The 19,788-nt window shown below is 43.3% G+C and overlaps 1 protein-coding gene across 1 annotated transcript; it reads right to left on the minus strand.

Annotated features, from left to right (window-relative positions):
- Positions 1 to 7,069: 7,069 nt before the first annotated feature.
- Positions 7,070 to 15,372, minus strand: LOC144484210 (solute carrier family 35 member G2-like). The gene is made up of 2 exons (XM_078202757.1): positions 15,288 to 15,372; positions 7,070 to 8,491 (listed from the first exon to the last, which is right to left on the minus strand). Exon 2 carries the CDS (start codon positions 8,466 to 8,468, stop codon positions 7,221 to 7,223), a length of 1,248 nt encoding a protein of 415 aa, XP_078058883.1. The 5' UTR covers positions 8,469 to 8,491; positions 15,288 to 15,372; the 3' UTR covers positions 7,070 to 7,220.
- Between the last annotated feature and the right edge of the window lie 4,416 nt (positions 15,373 to 19,788).

The raw sequence follows: 19,788 nt of genomic DNA on the forward strand, positions 1-19,788 counted from the left end.
AGTGGAGCAGCCCGGTCCATCCACAGGTGCAACTTTGGAGGCCAGCCAGGAGAACAGCTCGAACAAACTCTCAGATTTCTCATTGAAGAGGCATCACTGATGTCACCCATACCCTCCACTAGCAGAGATTCATACTTCAGTTGAATTAGTAATAGATAGGCTCCTTGGTCACTAACTGGTGAGCACCTCACTTCTGATGATCCACAGCAGGCGGAGGCTGGTACGTCCCAGGGATCCTGCACTTGGAGGACTCCTGAAGATCAGGACTCTGCCGAACCCCAGGCAGACGATGTGACTCTGAACTTGGTCGTCACTCAGCTGCTGGAGCTACAAAGACAAAATCAGGAACATCAGGAAGGGATGTCAGTCTCACTCCTCAGCTGGAGGAGTCCCATCACCTTCTGTCTGAGGAGATTGTGTCAACACTCCGAGGCAACCAGGCTAATACTGCGAGAGTGGCTGCCACAGTGCAGACCTTGGCTCAGGACCTTCACTCCACAGTAGGGGATGTTCACTGCATGGTTCAGACCATGAACTCCATGGTGTAGGCACTTGTGGGCATCCATGAGTGCTAGTGCCAGAGGATGGCAGGGCTTCTGGATCTCAACCATGCTGCCCTATTTTCCCAAGGAAGAACACAGGGCCCCTAAGATCCCATGGGGAAGAGATTCAGCTGGCACAGGGAACCCTGGGGTGTCCAGCCCATCTGACTCCCTTCTTCCTGTGACCAACACAGCTCTAATTGAGGCCCTCCAAGTCTCGGCTCTCCAGAGGACAGCCGCCAAGTTAATCTTAGTCAACAGGGCATGGCAGACAACAGGCAGCCTCCACCTCAGCTGCTGATCCTGTGGATACACCAAGACATAGCAACGGGGTTAGAAAGGTAATGAAGTTATAATTGCACATTGTGAGCACAGGTGTTTTTAGTCGCTTGTACATAGCGAGCATTTATGTTAGTATGTGAACATCTCTGTAATAAAGCTAAGTTCTTGCTCCATCTTAGTGCATCCCTGCTCTCATTCCATTGCTCCATAACCTGCCACATACACAGCGGCATCCATCTAACACGTAATGGCTGGATGCTGGCAAATGGTGCTGCCTCTGTCTTGCATCCATGAGGATGTCAGCCCATTGGTTGGTCTTCCCTTACACCGACAGCACACAATCATGCCAGTGTCACCCTGGCCACGGGGAGCCTCACTATGGCCAACCCCATCAGTCAACTAGTTATTTACGACAGTCAGATCTTAGCAAATGAAACCCAACGGCTACATCCTTGTGAGAGTTGTCCCTCTGGCACCAGTGACACAGATCTTCAGAGGCACCCTTAACTAAGGAGGAGCCTGTATCAGGAGAGATGGCTCTGTCCATGTATCATAGAACTCCTACAGTACAGAAGGAGGCCATTCAGCCCATCAAGCCTACAATATCAACAATCCCACCCTATCCTCGTAACCCCACATATTTACCCTGATAAATCCCCTGAAACCAGGGTCAATTTAGCATGGCCAATCAACATAATCAGCACATCTTTGGACTGTTGGAGGAAACCAGAGCACCCAGAGGAAACCCATGCAGACACGGGAAGAATGTGCAAACTCCACACAGACAGTGACCCAGGTCTCTGGCGCTGTGAGGCAGCAGTGCTAACCACTGTGCCACCGTGCTGCCCTGTGTATCATCACCCTGGTATTACCCTGATTACTGGGAGTTCACGAGCTGCCTTCAACCAGACAGGGCACAGACATTCGCAGTCTCTCTTTGAGGACCATACTCTGTTCTCACTGCAAGTCCTCACCATCTTCCTGCATCATATGGACTGTGGGTAACTGCACTCTTCCCATTATAGGGGAAATATCAGGGCTGTGGTCACTGTGCCACCATATAGTGAGGAAGGGCCACCTCCCATGATGGGACCTCAGTGCCCACCCTAGTCCTGATTATCTGTGATGTGGGAGGCTATCAGGCTCCATGAGCTCTCCTCCCCATTTGAGCCCTTGCCACTGGCTAACACCTTCCTCTGCCTCCTCCAGGGGTCCCCCTTCGGCATCTTCCTTGATGTCCTCCTCATCAGAGGAGATGTGCCGCTCATCCATCTCTTCCTCTGTCAGCTCCTTGGCCGATAGCTGCGCCAAGTTATGAAGGGCACAGCACACAACAACAAAGCGCAAAATCCTCCGGGAGCTCCACCTGATCAGTCCAGGCACCAGAACCGCATCTTCAGAATCCCAATCGCCTACCAAAGCGTGACTAGCTACATGAGCCTCATTGTAACAGGTCTCTAATGCACTCTGAGGCCTCTGCACAGGTGTCATCAGCCATGTCCTGAGGGGGGTAACCTTGTACCCGAGGAACCAACCTTGTAGCTGATGACTCCCTCAAATATCTCTGATATCTGAGAGCAGCCAAGGATGTAACTGTCATGTATACGCCCCAGGATCAAGCACACACCTGCAGGTTGCACTTTGTATAGTCACAGATGTTCTGGACATTCAGGGAGTGAAAGGGAATGGCGAGCCATGTGCGTGCAATCAGTGGTACTTTGCACTTGAGGGAAGCCAGCTATCTAGGTGAACCCCATGGTACTGGCATCCTGGCTAGCCTGGCCCTGGTCAAAATTGGTGCAGTGGTGCACCTTTGTAAAGATCACACCCATGACCGCCGAATGCACCTATGTGCAAAGAGATGCCACAAAGGTCACTGGTGGAGACCTGAATGCAGCCACTGCATTGAAATTTAGGGTGGCTGTTACCTTCAGGGTGACAGGTAGTGGGTGGCTTCCGAGTCCATGAGGCGCCAACTCTTGGAGAACCTTGCAAAGGTAAGTGAACATGTTCTTGGACATTCCGAAGCTCCTCCTGCACTTGTTCCAAGAACGTCAGCTGCTGTTTGTAAACTCTAGGCCGATGATGATGCCTCCGAGCAGCCACTCTCTGTGGAACAGCCTCCGGCAGCTAAGCAGGCCCTGCCCCTGACACCCCCTCCTCCTCAGGGTTCTTTTGCTGCCTCCAGGAAGCTGCAAGTTGAAGCTGGTGTCACCTCTCCTGCCTCATGGCGAGAAGGATTATTGCCAACTCTACTGGCTCCACATGTGTTTCTGTGCACTAACTGAAAGGGAAGAAGGAGAATGAGTGACCGTTGAGGAGTCCTGTCTGTGCCCTGACTCATTGCCCATCCAACCCTGGGAGCATCCTACACACAGCTGTGCTCGCCTTGTCGCTGAGCTCCACTCCCTTACAGTCTCGAGCCTCTCCTTACTCAGCATGACAGATGGGAGTCTATGTCGGAGACCCCTCAGTCACAACTGTCTGGCACTGGCCTCTCTGGCCACCACTCCCCCCACAATGGTGCCCTGCTCTGGGATTGGCCTATCCAGCCTACACAGCATTCCCTAGAACCTGTGAACATCCCGCCAAATCCGCAAGCACCCCAAACCCAAACATCCCCCAGAATGCCACCCTCGATCTGGTTCTTCTCCCCCAGCTCTCCAGTGCCCTTTCTCCCCATGGACTCCCTGGCAGGTAGTGACGACCTGCCTGCTCACCTTCGAACTCCCCCTTGGAGATGATGTCATCAGGTTCACTTTTTTAAAAGTCTGTTGTAAACTGAGTCAGCGTGAGGTCAGAATTGACAATGAAGAGGGAAGTTGTGGAGGGACTACCCGCTCATGATATTATAATGCAATCAAATGAGGTTCTTAACCATCATGAGCGTGAACCTCATTACATCACTAGCAGGAGTCAGGAGCAATGACATCGTGAGATCTCGTCAGCAAGATTCTCATTTTCGGCCTTTGGCAAGATTTTATGCCCACATCGCCATTTGCGCTCACAGTGAATTGTGGCTATTACATCTACTCAATTTTATGTTTCTCAAGTGCGAGTGAGAAACACATGGTTGATCATCTCCTGATGGCAGATTCTGTGGCAACAATATCTTTTACTACCTTGTTTTGTATATTTTAGTTAAGATTAGTAAAAATGAAAAAGTGTAAAAATATATCAAGAGGGAATCAACATTAGAAAAATAAGACAAATAGTATAATGTGTTTGTACACTGTGTACATATTAACACATTCTCTGGGATTACCTGCACAATTATATTAAATAACCAGACAGTATACTGAATAGTAGTTGCTTTATACAGAATGTTCAGTCTTTTCCATTTACCTTTTGTTCTCTTGTGGATATAGACAAATGACAGGTAGAAAAAGACCAGCTGGTCCATCAAGCTTACCCCACATTCACAAAGGCTGGTGCATCATGACAGGACACTTCCTTACCTCCTGCCCCAAGAAGCATATAATCTCTTAGCAGAGATAAAAGAAAAATATATATACCTAAGGCCATTAAGGGAAAAATACACTGGAAAATTCCTTTCCAAGTTCCTTAGACGATTGAAATTAGTCCATGAGATCATATAGATAGTACCTATGTTATCTGGAAAGCTATTATATAGGTGACTGGTTACGCCATGTCTGGAGTACTGCATTCATTACCAGTCCCCTCACAGGATGAGTGATATAGTGGCCTTGGAAAAGGTTCAGATGATTTTTCTCACCAATTGTTTCCCTTCATTTCTTGTACCGTTCCAAGATATGTCACCTGGGTGGACATTACATAGGAGTCTCTGCAGAACATGTCGATCATCTGGTTGACTGCAGAAGGCATCACAAGGAGACTGATAACTATACGTGGATACATTCAGACAAGAGCAGGAACCATGGAAGAATTTCCCATCTCTCGCCCTGAGTCACAGAGCCAATTGTAACACCCCAACTGCTCAGCCATAGCTGAGATCAGTTAACTTAGTACAGACCAATGACTGAACGTGGCATCTTCCTGATCTGTATGGATCGACTATTCAAAGGATCAATTTAATGATCCATTATAGAAGCATTTTCCCAGTTGTCATTACATAGAAATTATTGATTTTCTGATGAATTGGTTAAAAAAATACTAATACAAGATTAAAATTCAAGTGAATTGTTAATCTTAGATGGAAACTACGACAAGGTTTTGACTGGTGTAACTAGCCATTACAATCATTTAATTGGATTCCCTATAGATAACAATTAGAATCTGAACTGATTCAGTTGTCTGAATGCCTTTTTACAAATGCAGAAAATTCAGTGTTATCATTTGGTAAAACATGATTAAAAACATATATTTAGATCACAGTTTATCAGCTGTTTATTGTTATTGTAACGTGTCTCTGCAATTAAGTGTTGCTCAGTTGTTATTGTTAAATTAGTATTATTTGGAATTAAGATAGTTGGGGCTTATTGTTCACCAGCCTAATTTTATGGGTTGGCTACTGCAGCGGGGATAAGAAAATACAATAGAAGACTTAATGGAAGATTAGGTGGTAACCAAATTTCTGTATCCATATATTGCTTTTCCATGGTATTCTAATCACTGGCAATGCAGACTGAGTTGATCTCAGCTGGGCAGCAATAAGAATTCGACAGTTGGCCTCAGTAACTTGGGTTAGAAAGGGAGAACATTGCTCCTGACTGCTTTCCAGTCACCTTTGCTAGAACTGCAAGTGTGAATTTCAAATGATATTGTGGCTTGGCCTGGCTGTGCTATCTATATACTTTGAAAGCCAACCGAGCTTCACTTTTCAGGCTCTTGCTTAGATAGATAGCAACCAGGGAAGCCTGTCAAAGAGCCATTTACTTTAGGAGAGAGATATTTTTCAATTTGGAAGTTATCCGACCAGATCTGATATTCCACAGGTGCAGTTGTGCTAAGAAAGAACCTGGATTTATATAGTGCCTTTGATGATCTCAAGATGTCCCAAGGTGTTTTACAGCCAACAAAGTCTTTATAAACTAAAGTCACTGTTGTAGTTTAGCTTGTCAAACTGCATACAGCAAAATTACAAAAATGGTAATGAGCTAAAAAAAAACAAATAACCTGTTTTAATTATTTTGAGGGATATCTGTTGACCAGGACACCAGGAGAATTCTGCTGCTTGTCTTCAAATAATGCCATATGATCTTTACACCCACCTGATTGGGCAGAGTGGGCCTCGATTTAGTGTCTCACCTAAAAGATGGCATCATTGACAGTGCAACAGTCCCTCAGTACTGCACTTGAATGTTAGCAAAGCTTACATGCTCAAGCCTGTGGTTGGAACATGCCAACTTCTGGTTCAAATGCAGGAATGCTGCCACTGAGCCATTGCTACATATTCCTGTTCTGTACACCGGTTATAGGGTTCTGGTTCAACATGCTGTACAGGTTGGAGTTCTGTTGTTCCAGTACTCAGCTTTGCTTTGTTCTCTGTAAACCACTGATGGCTGTCTGGATATCCATTAACCATTGATGTTGGTGTGATGATTTACATACACAATTACAAGCATGCTTGCTAAAATGAAAAGAATGGATAGACACTAAAATTCCTGGAATCTGGCAAAAAAAAACTTTTCCTGAGATGAGCTTTGTCTATCCAATACTGATAGTCCTGACATTGCTGCAAGCTGACGGATGCTATGACTCCTGAATTATGCGACAGTTTGAAGAAAGCCCACATGGTGTTCACTCCTCCTGTTATAATGGTTAGCAGTCAGATCATAGATCCTATCTCTCTTCAATTTGCAAGTCTTATTCATGCATGCAAAAGTAGCAGTTTAACTGCAATGTTAAACAAAACTGCGATCTAAGCGCGTGTCATGAATATATTCAGTCCAAATTAAAATAGGTAAATAAATGTGAGGATCCAGATTTTCATTAATCTGGTATCATTTCATTACAAAACATATTTAATTGATGAGTGTTTCAAGGTGATAAATCAGGGTACCCTATTTGGGAGGAAAGTCACTTTACTGTAGAAGATCAAATATGTAGAATATTATGCTTTAAATAATATTGCTTATTTACCCATGCTTGATATTGAAGTATTGAAAAACATAACCACACAAGGTTGTGTCAACATTTCAAACCACCAAGCAAAAGTTCTAAAATACTCTCCATGGATAACATGTTATTTCATTCATCATTCTATCAGTCTTGCATGTACACTGGATTACTTTTCATTAATGAATACAGACACTTCAGAATTATCTGCTGCACATTTTATTCCACAGAACATTCAGAGAACATAACAGCAACTGACCATCTTTCGACACCACAGTACAAAAGAACATTGCACAGTTGACACTTATAGACATTGCTCACATTTAATCTTCGGGTTACTTCTGACATTATCAACATTCATTTGATGGGGGAATTTGTTATCTCCAGGTAATCCTGTCTGCCATTACGATTGACCCAGTAAAGCTTGTAAGCAGTCAGTGCAAAGACACTGAAGATGATTACTGATCCACCAATTAGGTCATAGATAGTTGGAAACATACGGAGGACCAGCAACTGAAGGATCATGGCAACTACGATCTCTAAGTGTTGCACTGTGCTAACTAATGCTGGGTGGAATCGATTTAATGCATAATATACACCTAAGAAAGCCACAGTAGAACAGATGCAGATCCCTAATAGATATCCCCAGGTTTCTCCATCCAATGGTATAATAGGCTCTTGTAGGATAAACATTGTGGATGCACCCCAGACTGTACCTGTCCATCCAAAGGTGAAAAGAGCAGTCCACATGCTAACTTTTTCTTTGATAGCTCTGTAAATGATCATGGCCAGAGCTGTAGTTAACCCAGCCATTACTGTCATGGTATAGCCAAAAGCTTCCTTCCAAAGGCCCACCAAGGAATTATCTTCATCAACAATATTCGGGATCATTACCAGGCAAAGACCAAAGACACTGCAGACCACCGTGACAACATCAGTATAGTCCAAGCGTTCATCTACCAGTAGAAAAGCTAGAATGGCACTGAAGACTGTGGTGGTGGCTCTCCACATAATGGTCCCATTGCTCGGGGGCACAATTGCGAAGGAGGTGTAGGCGCAGGTGATGGAGATAACATTACACACCCCATAGAGAAACAGACCCATTCTGTATCCTTTGGGTCCAAGAGGATGCTCATTACCATAGCAGACAATCACAACAGCAAAGATTTGCAGGACAGAACGAATGAAGAGGAGCTCCAGGGATGGCACTTTGGACCGATCAGCAGCAAGTCGCGTTATTAATGCAACACAACCATGGGCCAAGGCAGCCCCAAACAGAGCCACCCAGGTTATTCTTGGCTCAGAGACCACACTTTGTCGAGTACTTTCTGTCTGTTGCCCCATTCCCTTATCTTTCTGTTCTTCTGATAAACTCTGACGAACATCAATTGTCCCAAAGTATGTTCTTCCTTTATTTTTAGTGTCACCCAGAAGTTTTTTCTTTGGGTTGTCTTCAACATAATTTTCACTGTCTAGGTATGTCTCTTCATTACCCTCTTCTTCGGGCTGTGGGTAATGTGCCGTGTATTTCACAGTCACTGTGTTTGGGTGGATTTTCACTCTTTTCTTTGAGGGATTTGTTGTCTTCATAGGTGAAGATGCCATTTTTCTGCAGCAGAATCTCTTCCCTGCAGCAAATTTCACAGAAAAGTTAAACCTTCATATTGTTTGTCATTACTGTACGTGTGGAACAGCATTTGTAGTTTATATTTACGGGCAACTATGTGCCACATCAACTGCTGCATATACTAGGAAGTCCAACTGGTTATTTCAAAGCCTTAATTTAAGTGCTAACCCTTCCATGTATGTATTAAAACAACATTTCCTTCAACCACAAGAGTACAGAATGCTAAAAAAAATACTTCAGAGTACCCAATGATAGTAAATTTAGTTAATCCCTGGGTAGCTAATTCTGCATCAATTTATTACTCTCTCAATAGAAAAGAGACAAAGGTATGAGATGATAAACTGGTGAGTTGATATAGAATATATACAAACCACAATAAATAACTGGATGTTAAACCTGACACAATTGCAACACTTTATTTTTATAACAGAACTATTCAAGAATTTAATATCAGTCAGATATTAATGTTAGCAATTTGTAGAAAATTCAGCTACCTTGCAAACAAAGCACATTTCAATTATCCTCCTTCTGGATGCTGCATGGAGCTACTCCTACTAGGAGATCTGCTGTCATGGTATGCCATGCTCACACATCCACTATAGCTTATCTGCAACCATGCTGACATTCATCATCTAACTATGTCTAAGTTGTCTAGATCCTTCTGCTGCCCGCCACTTTGCCCTCCAGATGAACTCTCTATCTCCTATCAGTGCTTGAATAATTTGTTATTACATTTTAACAGAAAGGAGGCGAAGGTCTAGTGGCATTATCGCTAGACCATTAATCCAGAAACTCAGCTAATGTTCTGAGGACCCAGGTTTGATTCCCGCCAAGGCAGATGGTGGCATTTCAATTCAATTAAAAATATCTGGAATTAAGAATCTACTGATGACCATGAAACTATTGCTGATTGTCAGAAATACCCATTTGGTTCACTAATGTCCTTTAGGGAAGGAAATCTGCATCCTTTTGCGATCTGGCCTACATGTGACTCCAGAGCCACAGCAATGTGTTTGACTCTTAACTGTCCTCCAAGGACAACTAGGGATGGGCAATAAATGCTAACCAGCTCATGTTCCATGAATGAATTAACATTTTCTCTTCTATATTGCCTCTTTCATATTACAGGCAAACATTGTGATCACACTGAGTTGCAGTAACTGGGGAGTTTTATTTTATTACTGCAATGGTTTTCAAAATGGCAGCATCGACAGAAAATACAAATACTGCCAACTTTAGTTCATTTATTATTGAACCAGAGATCCAAAAGTGCTTGATAAGTATTCCCTGTGCTAGACCAGACTTCTGGAGAAGACAGCTGATTGGCATGGCTTGGTATCTTTACATGGGAGCTACATCTGAACCATTAAAAGTGTTATAGAAACCTTAGTAACATTATTTGCTTTTTTTGTTTGAACTTAGTGTTTCTGATAACAGTGAACCAGTTGGTGATGCTAGTAGGAAGCGGATGATAGAATCATCAAACATGAACTTTGTTATGAACAAATATGTTTTCTTCAAAGATTTTTTGGTCAGTGGCAGAGCAAGGACACTCTCCCCTGACCTTGAAGAAAGGTTTCCCGAAAGGTCTAACAATCTCTGTGGCAGGAATTTTCCATTTTCCCAATAGCAGTTTACATCTGGCGCCAAGTCTCGTGGATATCTTGGCATACAGCAGTTCGCAGGATTTCTCGGTATTCTACGAATGGGTGGACTCAGAAGTTGCTGTCAGCTTCAGTGGTTGCAAATACTGACAGTTTAGCTCTCATCACCATCGCAAGATCCATGCCAGAGCCTAGGTTTTGCGTGACTAAAAAATTATAACAGACATTTCAAATGAAATAGAAAATTCAAGACAATATACTGCAAATATTATCCACTTCGATTCCAATCTGCCTGGTGTACTGGCTGAGGAAAGGACTTGGTTGGACCTGCAGCCTTTAATATGTAGAGGATCACAGGGATTGTGCTAATATTTTTATGGGGTGGCAAGGAGTATATCAATATGGGCAGGGATCCTTAAACAGAATAACATGAAAGCTTCTGGTCTCATTGAATTCTGCAAATAAGTATTGTGTTTTGAGGATTTTTTTAACCCTAATCTTTGTGTAACCTCCACACAGACAGGTTACACCTGACAGGTTGGCAAATGGAGTTTAACCCTGATAAGTGCGAGGTGATTCATTTTGATAGGACAAATTTGACTGCGGATTACAGGGTCAAAGGTAGGGTTCTGAGGAGTGTGGAGGAACAGAGAGATCTTGGGGTTCATATCCACAGATCTCTGAAGGTTGCCACTCAAGTGGATAGAGCCGTGAAGAAGGCCTATAGTGTGTTAGCGTTTATTAACAGGGGGATTGAGTTTAAGAGCCGTGGGGTTATGCTGCAACTGTACAGGACCTTGGTGAGACCACATTTGAAGTATTGTGTGCAGTTCTGGTCACCTCACTATAGGAAGGATGTGGAAGCGCTGGAAAGAGTGCAGAGGAGATTTACCAGGATGCTGCCTGGTTTGGAGGGTAGGTCTTATGAGGAAAGGTTGAGGGAGCTAGGGCTGTTCTCTCTGGAGCGGAGGAGGCTGAGGGGAGACTTAATAGAGGTTTATAAAATGATGAAGGGGATAGATAGAGTGAACGTTCAAAGACTATTTCCTCGGGTGGATGGAGCTATTACAAGGGGGCATAACTATAGGTTCGTGGTGGGAGATACAGGAAGGATATCAGAGGTAGGTTCTTTACGCAGAGAGTAGTTGGGGTGTGGAATGGACTGCCTGCAGTGATAGTGGAGTCAGACACTTTAGGAACATATAAGCGGTTATTGGATAGGCACATGGAGCACACCAGGATGATAGGGAGTGGGATAGCTTGATCTTGGTTTCAGATAAAGCTCAGCACAACATCGTGGGCCGAAGGGCCTGTTCTGTGCTGTACTGTTCTATGTTCTATGTATCTTTCCTTCTTTTGCTTATTCATGTAAGTGCCCTCTTGATCTTTATCTTGACCCTTTGTTCCACAAATAATGCTGCCCTATCAGTCTTCTTGTCCACTCCGATATACTTTTCATTGGCTTTCGGAATAGTAAGTTTGGCAGTGCAATACTAAGTTTGAAAGAGTTCATCTTTTATCATCCTTTTTTTTTACATTAATGATGATTAGTTATTCATCAAGATTTCTTAAAATAGAAGTGACAGCTAGGACTCGTGGTCATTCATTTGACCAGTTGAAAAAAATGTTTAAGGGATCACTTTCTTTGTTTACGCTCCTGCATTTGAACGAGGAACAAAAATGTCTGGACACAATTTCCATTATCCCCAGACCTGCAAAAGAAATCATACACATTGAAAGCCTGGGGCGGTTACACACCATACCAGCCACTTGCTCTAATTCCAAAACAGAAATCCATGATTCAGAGATTGAGCAAAAACTTTAAAACATGAATTGTTTCTGATGGAACTTTAGATAGCTAATCCGAATGGTAGTAATAAACTAATCCAAGCAATACATGAATAGCTGGTTTCAGTGTTCACTACAGATTTTATGCTGTCTCAATTTTCATAAGGGAGTCCTTCACGCCAAATAATTTAAAGCCAACTGTTTCCTAAAACATGGGTAAGTACTTGTTAAAATTACATTTAATTACAAACATGAACGGTGTCAAAGTGCACTTTTTATTTTTAGTGCTGTCAAAACAAACATTTATTTAGCTATGCATAGTAACTGTTAATCAGGGAAAAGAAACTGGCTAGAGATCCCCAAAATGTGACTTGGTTGTGTCACTATATCAGACTTGCGGGTTACGCCATTAAAGTTAGTTTGAAATTTAATTATCTCCATCATTTTCCTTAACTGTGCTAACAGAAACAATGATGCCTAATGGAAACAAGGACCAGTTCCATTCAGTTCCATATATATGACAGGAACTTTTTACAAAAACACTGCAATGTTAACTTACAGAGTTCTATTCCATGTTCCCCTCCAAGTCACTCACTATCCTGACTTGCAACCTGCATTGTCCCTGGATCAAAGTCCTGGAACACCTTCCCTGACAGCACTGTGAGTGTACCTACACCACATAGACTGCAGCGGTTCAAGAAGACAGCTCACCACCACCTTCTGAAGGACAATTAGGGATGGGTAATAAATGCTGCTTGAGCCAGCAATGCCCACATCCCATGAATGAATAAAGCAAAAGGGTGATTTACTTCAAATTCATTCGACATTAACCGTGATGAGTTGTGTGTTATAATTTATTTTATTAAATCAAATGAAAAATGTATTCATAAATGCAGATGTAATGACCACTGACTGGATTTGTATTGAGGCAACAATAAAGGTAGGGAGGCATGCTGGCAAGGATGATGGAACTGAATTTAATTCACTTTGATTGGAGGATCTATTGCTACCTGAACATGCATTCCACAATTAGCACTTGGAAATCCTTTTAGCATCTCTGTTCAGGCTGCCATACTGTACTTGAATGGTGCCTTAATCAGGGAATAGTGACACAGATAAATAATAAGCATAGACTCTGTTTAAAATTTAAAAAACACTCCAAACGGGAATGAAAATTCACTGTCTATTCTTGCTCAGATGGCCTCATTACAAACAGGAGCTCCTTGTTGCAGGGACAAATGTAACCCACGCAGTGTGCAACAGAATAATCCCTGTGGAGTAATTTACACCAGAGTTTGAGTAGTGGTGGCTCTCTTGGGATACGTCTATTATGACAGTTCATGGCTCAATTACTCGATGCATCATTACATTCTGGTTCCCCAGGTCAACTGAACGCTGAAGCATGTATTGGTTCATTTAATGGTGAATTCTCTTTCAGGTTAAGATCTGGACGAATTATTTTCTTGATCCAGCTTCCAGAGTACAGGTTAAAAAATAAGGAAGGTCAACTGCCCGTCTGATCAAGTGAACTTGATAAATTTTATAGGAATAAATGAATACTGCGCACTGATGGTGCATGTTCGATTCAACATTTTTGACGATGGAGATTGAAGTGAAGGCTGAAATGTTACTTTGCAAAGAAATGGCCCAGGTAGTTATCAGAAATGTTTGATTCCTCGTTCCTGACGCTAGGGCAATTGCAAGCAAACTGATGTGCACTTCCAATGTTTCCAATTAAAGCAACACGTTTAAATACGTAAAGGAAAATGCTGGAAGGACTCAACAGGTCAGGCGGCATCTGTGAAGAAAGGTGAACAGGTAATGTTGATCTAATGACCTGCTTTCTTTCCTCTCTCTCTGCACAGATGTTGCCAGACCTTTGATGTGTCTTCCCGGCATTTGCTGTTTTTATTCCAGGTTTCTAGTATCCCCAGTATTCCGCTTGTGTTTTATTGCCTTCTGGTCGACGCGGTGAAATTTTGGGGCAGGCACACCTCAGACTTACACCAAGCTGCATCTGGTCAGTCTCTCTCTTGTTCACACAATGGTATCAGAAGCCCCAAAACAAGTGTGTGTGTGCTGTAGGTCTGGGCTGTACCACGAAGCGGCAGCAGAACAGTTAACTGGCCAGCACATCAATGAATGCGGGCACGGGAGATGATACAAAGCGGTAAACGGAATGGACTTCATACTGGAATTAAAAGCAGTTAGTCAGAAAATGTTCGAAAATAAGGTCACTTCGGCAAGGTATTCAGACTCCAAACGCGAGGCACCACTGATGACTTTAATCTTGGGTTGCACAACATTTGTTCGCCTTTTCCAGCAATCATTGGAAATTTTCACCATGTTTGCTTGCTTGTTTCTGGGATCCTTTAAAAAAAATTCCACACGTGAGGGGCTGGCAGCTGCCATGAAATTCTACGAATAAAGCGACTGCAACATGTACATCATCAAAAAGCCACTTTATAAGCGGTTGAAGAACCATGTGCAAAACTGCCGATATTGAATGCCAATGATTTTATTTCTGTGAACGGAATGATATGTGAGACATGAAATTCCACCTTTAGATCTGGAATAATGTTACCTTTAAATACCTAGCTGGCGAGGGAAGCAGTTAGATTGGGGGTTTCCTGTCTTCAGTATGGATCACACTGACAAGTTATCTTCTTCTGTGCTCCCAATACACACGAGGATGTAAATGAAGATATTTGTGGCGTTTCCGCGAACAAGCTGCAGTTAAATTGTACTGGAAGCCGCCCTTGAACGCTGCTGTTAACATTCACTTGTCATTCACTCCTCGCCGTTTACAATCACCCGCCTGGGAGCAGCTGAGCAAACACGTTTGGGGTGAAAACGCGAACGGTTCACTGGTCCATCAGCCCTGCATTGATGCGATGCTCCAGTCGTTAGCTTTACCTTCCGAGATCCTGAGCTACCAAAGAGCAGCATTAATTAAACCGGACATGTACTGAAATAGTAACGGTGAATGACAATCTGGCTGGAGAAAGTAAGACTGAAGGGTTAAAATTGGCAAGCTTAAGGACACAGCGAGTGCTAAATCGGATAGATACAACCGCGGCGAGGTGCCTCCCAGCCTACCCCCCAATGCATGGCAGAGGAAGCTAACCCCAGCTCACTGGACTCTCCATCCATCACAGTGGACAGTAACAAGACTTTACCTTCCCTTCTGTCGGACTGAGCACTTTGCAATGGTGCTGGGAAGCAGTCGGGTTAAACGGTCCAAGGAGCGCGGCGGCGTCTTCCATGAGAAGGCTGCCAGGCTCCTACCATCCCTCCCTGGCACCGAGCAGACATGGAGATGTTCCCGGGACCGGGGCTGTGCTGGGGGGGTTAGGGAGGGGGATGGAAGGGAGATGAAACGCGTCGGTTTGCTTTGCAGGTTACCTGAGCAGAAGGCACCAGGGGGAGATGCTGCACGGCAGAGATGGCCGTGTTTCCAAGCTCTAACCTCTCCTCTCTCTCCTTCACCTAGACTGAGCTAGAGCCAAACAGCTGCAAGAGAAAATGAAGAGGGGGGTAAAGCGAGAGTGCATGCGCACAGGAGGCTGGAGTCATTTCATTCAATAGCCTGGAGGTGATAGCTTCAGCAAAACAACTTCTCCTCACAGTCAATCCCGCATGTTGATCGAGATTCCCAATGTTCCCCGGGTCATACTCATGCCTAACTAATAGTCTGGTGTACATGCCCCCCCCAGCAATTCTGTGCAGAAGTTCAGGTGCCTGCACTGAGCACTGCCAATCAATCCGAAATGATTCCCATACCTATATATTCAGGTAGAAACCAACAGAAATATTCTGGTACAGGATGTCACGCATGTCTCATCAACGGCGCATTCGGCATTAATCTTGCCTTTAAGAAGATTTATTTTTGATGCATGTTTCTTCAAACGGAAAATAGCAATTTCAGGACGATTGCTGGCGCAGAGCTGCTTTAGCAATGCAGCGTCAGATATGACTGGATCACGTCAAGCTGATTCGCCCTTCCCTCTGTCAAAGCCAACTGTTATTCCAGTGTTATCCTGGACAGCAAAGATGAACTAGCCTGTTCCCCATTAATAACCATCTCTTTAAACTCCTCTCTCCTGCCTCCACCACTGTCACCTCCAACAGCAAGAGCAAGGAGCTTAGGGACTTAAATGTCATTGAGATTGAGATCATTGGTCCAGCTGTTTCTGTTGATTCTCCATCCTATCCCGTAAATAACAAACTAACCCTCTCCTCAGGCTCCCCCTACTTTCACACTGAACCCACAACTTTCTCTATTTTGCCTTCTTTTTCCTTTCACACCTTCTCTGAATTCATCTTGTCTATGAGACACATTAACCGCTCCTTTGTTTCAATTTCCACCAAAATTCGATTATCTAATTTCCTACCTGGTCCACATGCTTATTGGCCTTATAAATGGTTCACTATTGAGCAGTGTGAAAGGCTGCAGTGAGGTCTGGTAGAATGAAGAGTGATAATGCCTCATGATCACAGTCACAGAGAATGGGCTATGTGAAATTGGTTAGGACTATTCTGGGCAAGTAGCAGATATAGAAAATGGAACAGACCAATTCAAACACAGACTTGCATGTGTGATGAGCATAGATTTGAAAGGCAGCAACAAATACAAAGACACTGGCAGGAAAGGAAGGTTGGTGACTCAAGGCATTGTGTTTGGCACTCCTCATAAACTTTGTACTCTTGCAAATGTTGGAATCAATTATTAAAGAGGTTATAGCTGGGCACTAAGAACATCTCAGTACAATCAGGCAGAGCCAATATAATTTTGTGAAAGGGAAATCATGTTTGACTAATTCATTGGAGTTCTTTGAGGAAGTAAATAGCAATGTGAATAAAGGTGAACCTGTGAATAGGGTGTACTTAGATTTCCAGAAGGTGTTTGATAAGGTTCCAAATCAAAGATTACTACACAATCTAAGAGCTCATGGTGTAGGGGATAGCTGGCATAGATGGAGGGCCTTTGACAAGGTCCCTCATGGCAGACTGGTGCAGAAGGTGAAGTCGCATGGGATCAGAGGTGAGTTGGCAAGGTGGATACAAAACTGGCTCGGTCAAAGAAAGAGTTTTAACAACACCAGGTTAAAGTCCAACAGGTTTATTTGGTAGCAAATACCATTCGCTTTTGGAGTGCTGCTCCTTCGTGTTGTTAAAACTCTTACTGTGTTCACCCCAGTCCAACGCCGGCATCTCCACATCATGTCGGTCAAAGAAAAGTTAAAAAGGTAGCAGTGGAAGGGTGCGTTTCTGAATGGAGGGCTGTGATAAGTGGCATTCCTCAGGGATCAGTGCTGGGACCTTTGCTGTTTGTAATATATAAAAATGATTTGGAGGAAAATGTAACTGGTTTGATTAGTAAGTTTGCAGATGACACAAAGGTTGGTGGATTTGCGGATAGCGATGTGGACCATCAGAGGATACAGCAGGATATAGATCAATTGGAGACTTGGTTGGAGAGATGGCAGATGGAGTTTAATCCGGACAAATGTGAGGTAATGCATTTTGGAAGGTCTGATACAGATAGGAAATATACAGTAAATGGCAGAACCCTTAAGAGTATTGATAGGCAAAGGGATCTGGCTGTACTGGTACACAGGTCACTGAAAGTGGCGACGCAGGTGGAGAAGGTAGTAAAGAAGGCATACGGCATGCTTGCCTTCATCAGCCAGGGCATTGAGTTTAAAAATTAACAAGTCATGTTGCAGCTTTATAGAACCTTAGTTAGGCCGCACTTGGAATATAGTGTTCAATTCTGGTCGCCACACTACCAGAAGGATGTGGAGGTTCTGGAGAGGATACAAAAAAGATTTACCAGGATGTTGCCTGGTATGGAGGGCATTAGCTATGAGGAGAGGTTGGAGAAACTTGGTTTGTTCTCACTGGAACGACGGAGGCTGAGGGGTGACCTGATAGAAGTCTACAAGATTATGAGAGGCAGGGACAGAGTGGATAGTCAGAAGCTTTTTCCCAGGGTGGAAGAGTCAATTACTAGGGGGCATAGGTTTAAGGTGCAAGGGGCAAGATTTAAAGGAGATGTACGAGGCAGATTTTTTACACAGAGAGTCGTGGGTGCCTGGAACTCGTTGCTGGGGGAGGTAGTGGAAGTGGATACGGTAGTGACTTTTAAGGAACATCTTGACAAATACATGAATAGGATGGGAAGAGAGGGATATGGTCCCCGGAAGGGTAGGTGGTTTTAGTTGAGTTGGGCAGCATGGTCGATGCAGGCTTGTAGGGCCGAAGGGTCTGTTCCTGTGCTGTAATTTTCTTTGTTCTTTGTTCTTTGATTGGTTAGCTAACAGAAAAGGCATAAATGGATCATTTTCAGTTTGGCAAGATGTAATGAGTAGTGTGTCACAGGGATTAGTATTGGGGCTTTAGCTATTTAGAATTTTATCTTTGACTTGCATGTAGGGTCCAAATGTGTAGTTGCTAAATTTGCTGACAACACCAAGGTAGGTCAGAAAGTAAGTTGTGAAGAGGATGTAAAGGGTCTGCAAAGGAATATAGATAGTTTAAAGAAAGTGGCAAAACTTTGGCAAATCAAGTATAATGTGGGAAATTCCATTTTGGCAGTAAGAACAGAAAAAAACAGTAAATTATCTAAATGGAGAGAGATTGCAGAACTTTGAGGTGCAGAGGGATCTGGGTGTCCTGGTACATGAATCACAAAACATTAGAATGCAGGTACAGCCAGTGATTAGGCAGGCAAATGGAATGTTGTTGTTTATTGCAAGGGGAAAGGAATATAAAAGTAGGGGTCTTTTGCTACAGCTGTAGTGTAATGGTGAGACCACATCTGCAGGACTGTGTACAGATTTTGTCTCATTTCAAAAAGGATATAATCACATTAGAAGCTGGTCATGAATGTTCATTCAACTGATTCATGGGATGACGGAGTTATTTTTTGAGGATAGGTTGGACAGGTTGTTATGATCACTGCCACTAATCCATTGGAGTTTAGAAGATCGAGAGGAGATCTTAGTGAAACATAAAATCCTGAAGGGGCTAGATAACGTGGATGCTGAATGGATGTTAGACCAGAACTAGGAGTCATAATTTAAAATAAGGGATCTCCCATTTAAGACATAGATGAAGATAATTATTTTCTCCCAGAGGGTCATGAGTCTCTGGAACTCTTCCCCAAAGAGTAGTAGAGGCAATGTCATTGAAGGTCTTTAAGGCAGAGGTAGATAGACTCTTGACTAATAAGAGAATCAGAGGGTATTGGGAGTAGGCAGGATAGTGGTGTTGAGGCAACCATCACTACAGCAAAGATCTTATTGAATCGTAGAGCAGGTTTGATGAGCCAAATGACCTACCCCTGCTCCTAATTGTACGTTTGTATGTTAAAAAAGGGAAAAGATAAAAAGAGAAATTAAGACATGCCAAGACACAATTTCACAGCTTCTGGAGACAACAAAGCAATGCCATGATTATCTTAAAAAATGCACACTTTTGACCTCAACTTTGCAATCATACAACAAGGAATCACTGTTTAAAAATAAGGGGTCACTCATTTAAGACAAGCGATGAAGTGAAATTTCTTCTCTCAGAGGGTCATGGGTCTCTGGAACACTCTTCCTCAAAAGGCAGTGGAAGCAGAGTCTATGAATATTTTTAAGGTGGAGCTAGATAGATTCTTGATTACGGGTGCACAGTGGCACAGTGGTTAACACTGCTGAGTTAATAGTTGATGGTTTAAGCTCAGAGATTTGGCTAGTGAGAATGCCGGGAATGCAAGAGTACATGGGACTATTGAAATCTGACAGCACTTGGATGGAGTCGATGCCTCAGAACCCTCGGAATGTCAGGACCAGGGGCTTAAGAGAAGTTCAAGGAGTTTGGAAACTTAGGTATCTGGATTGGAAAGTACTTAGAG

This window comes from Mustelus asterias, chromosome 3 (genome assembly GCF_964213995.1).
Source record: "Mustelus asterias chromosome 3, sMusAst1.hap1.1, whole genome shotgun sequence".
In the NCBI taxonomy this organism is placed as follows: Eukaryota; Metazoa; Chordata; class Chondrichthyes; order Carcharhiniformes; family Triakidae; genus Mustelus; species Mustelus asterias.

What these genes read in the sequence shown, in the direction of transcription:
- LOC144484210 (XM_078202757.1), bottom strand. Translation starts at nt 8,468, where the DNA reads ATGGCATCTTCACCTATGAAGACAACAAATCCCTCAAAGAAAAGAGTG.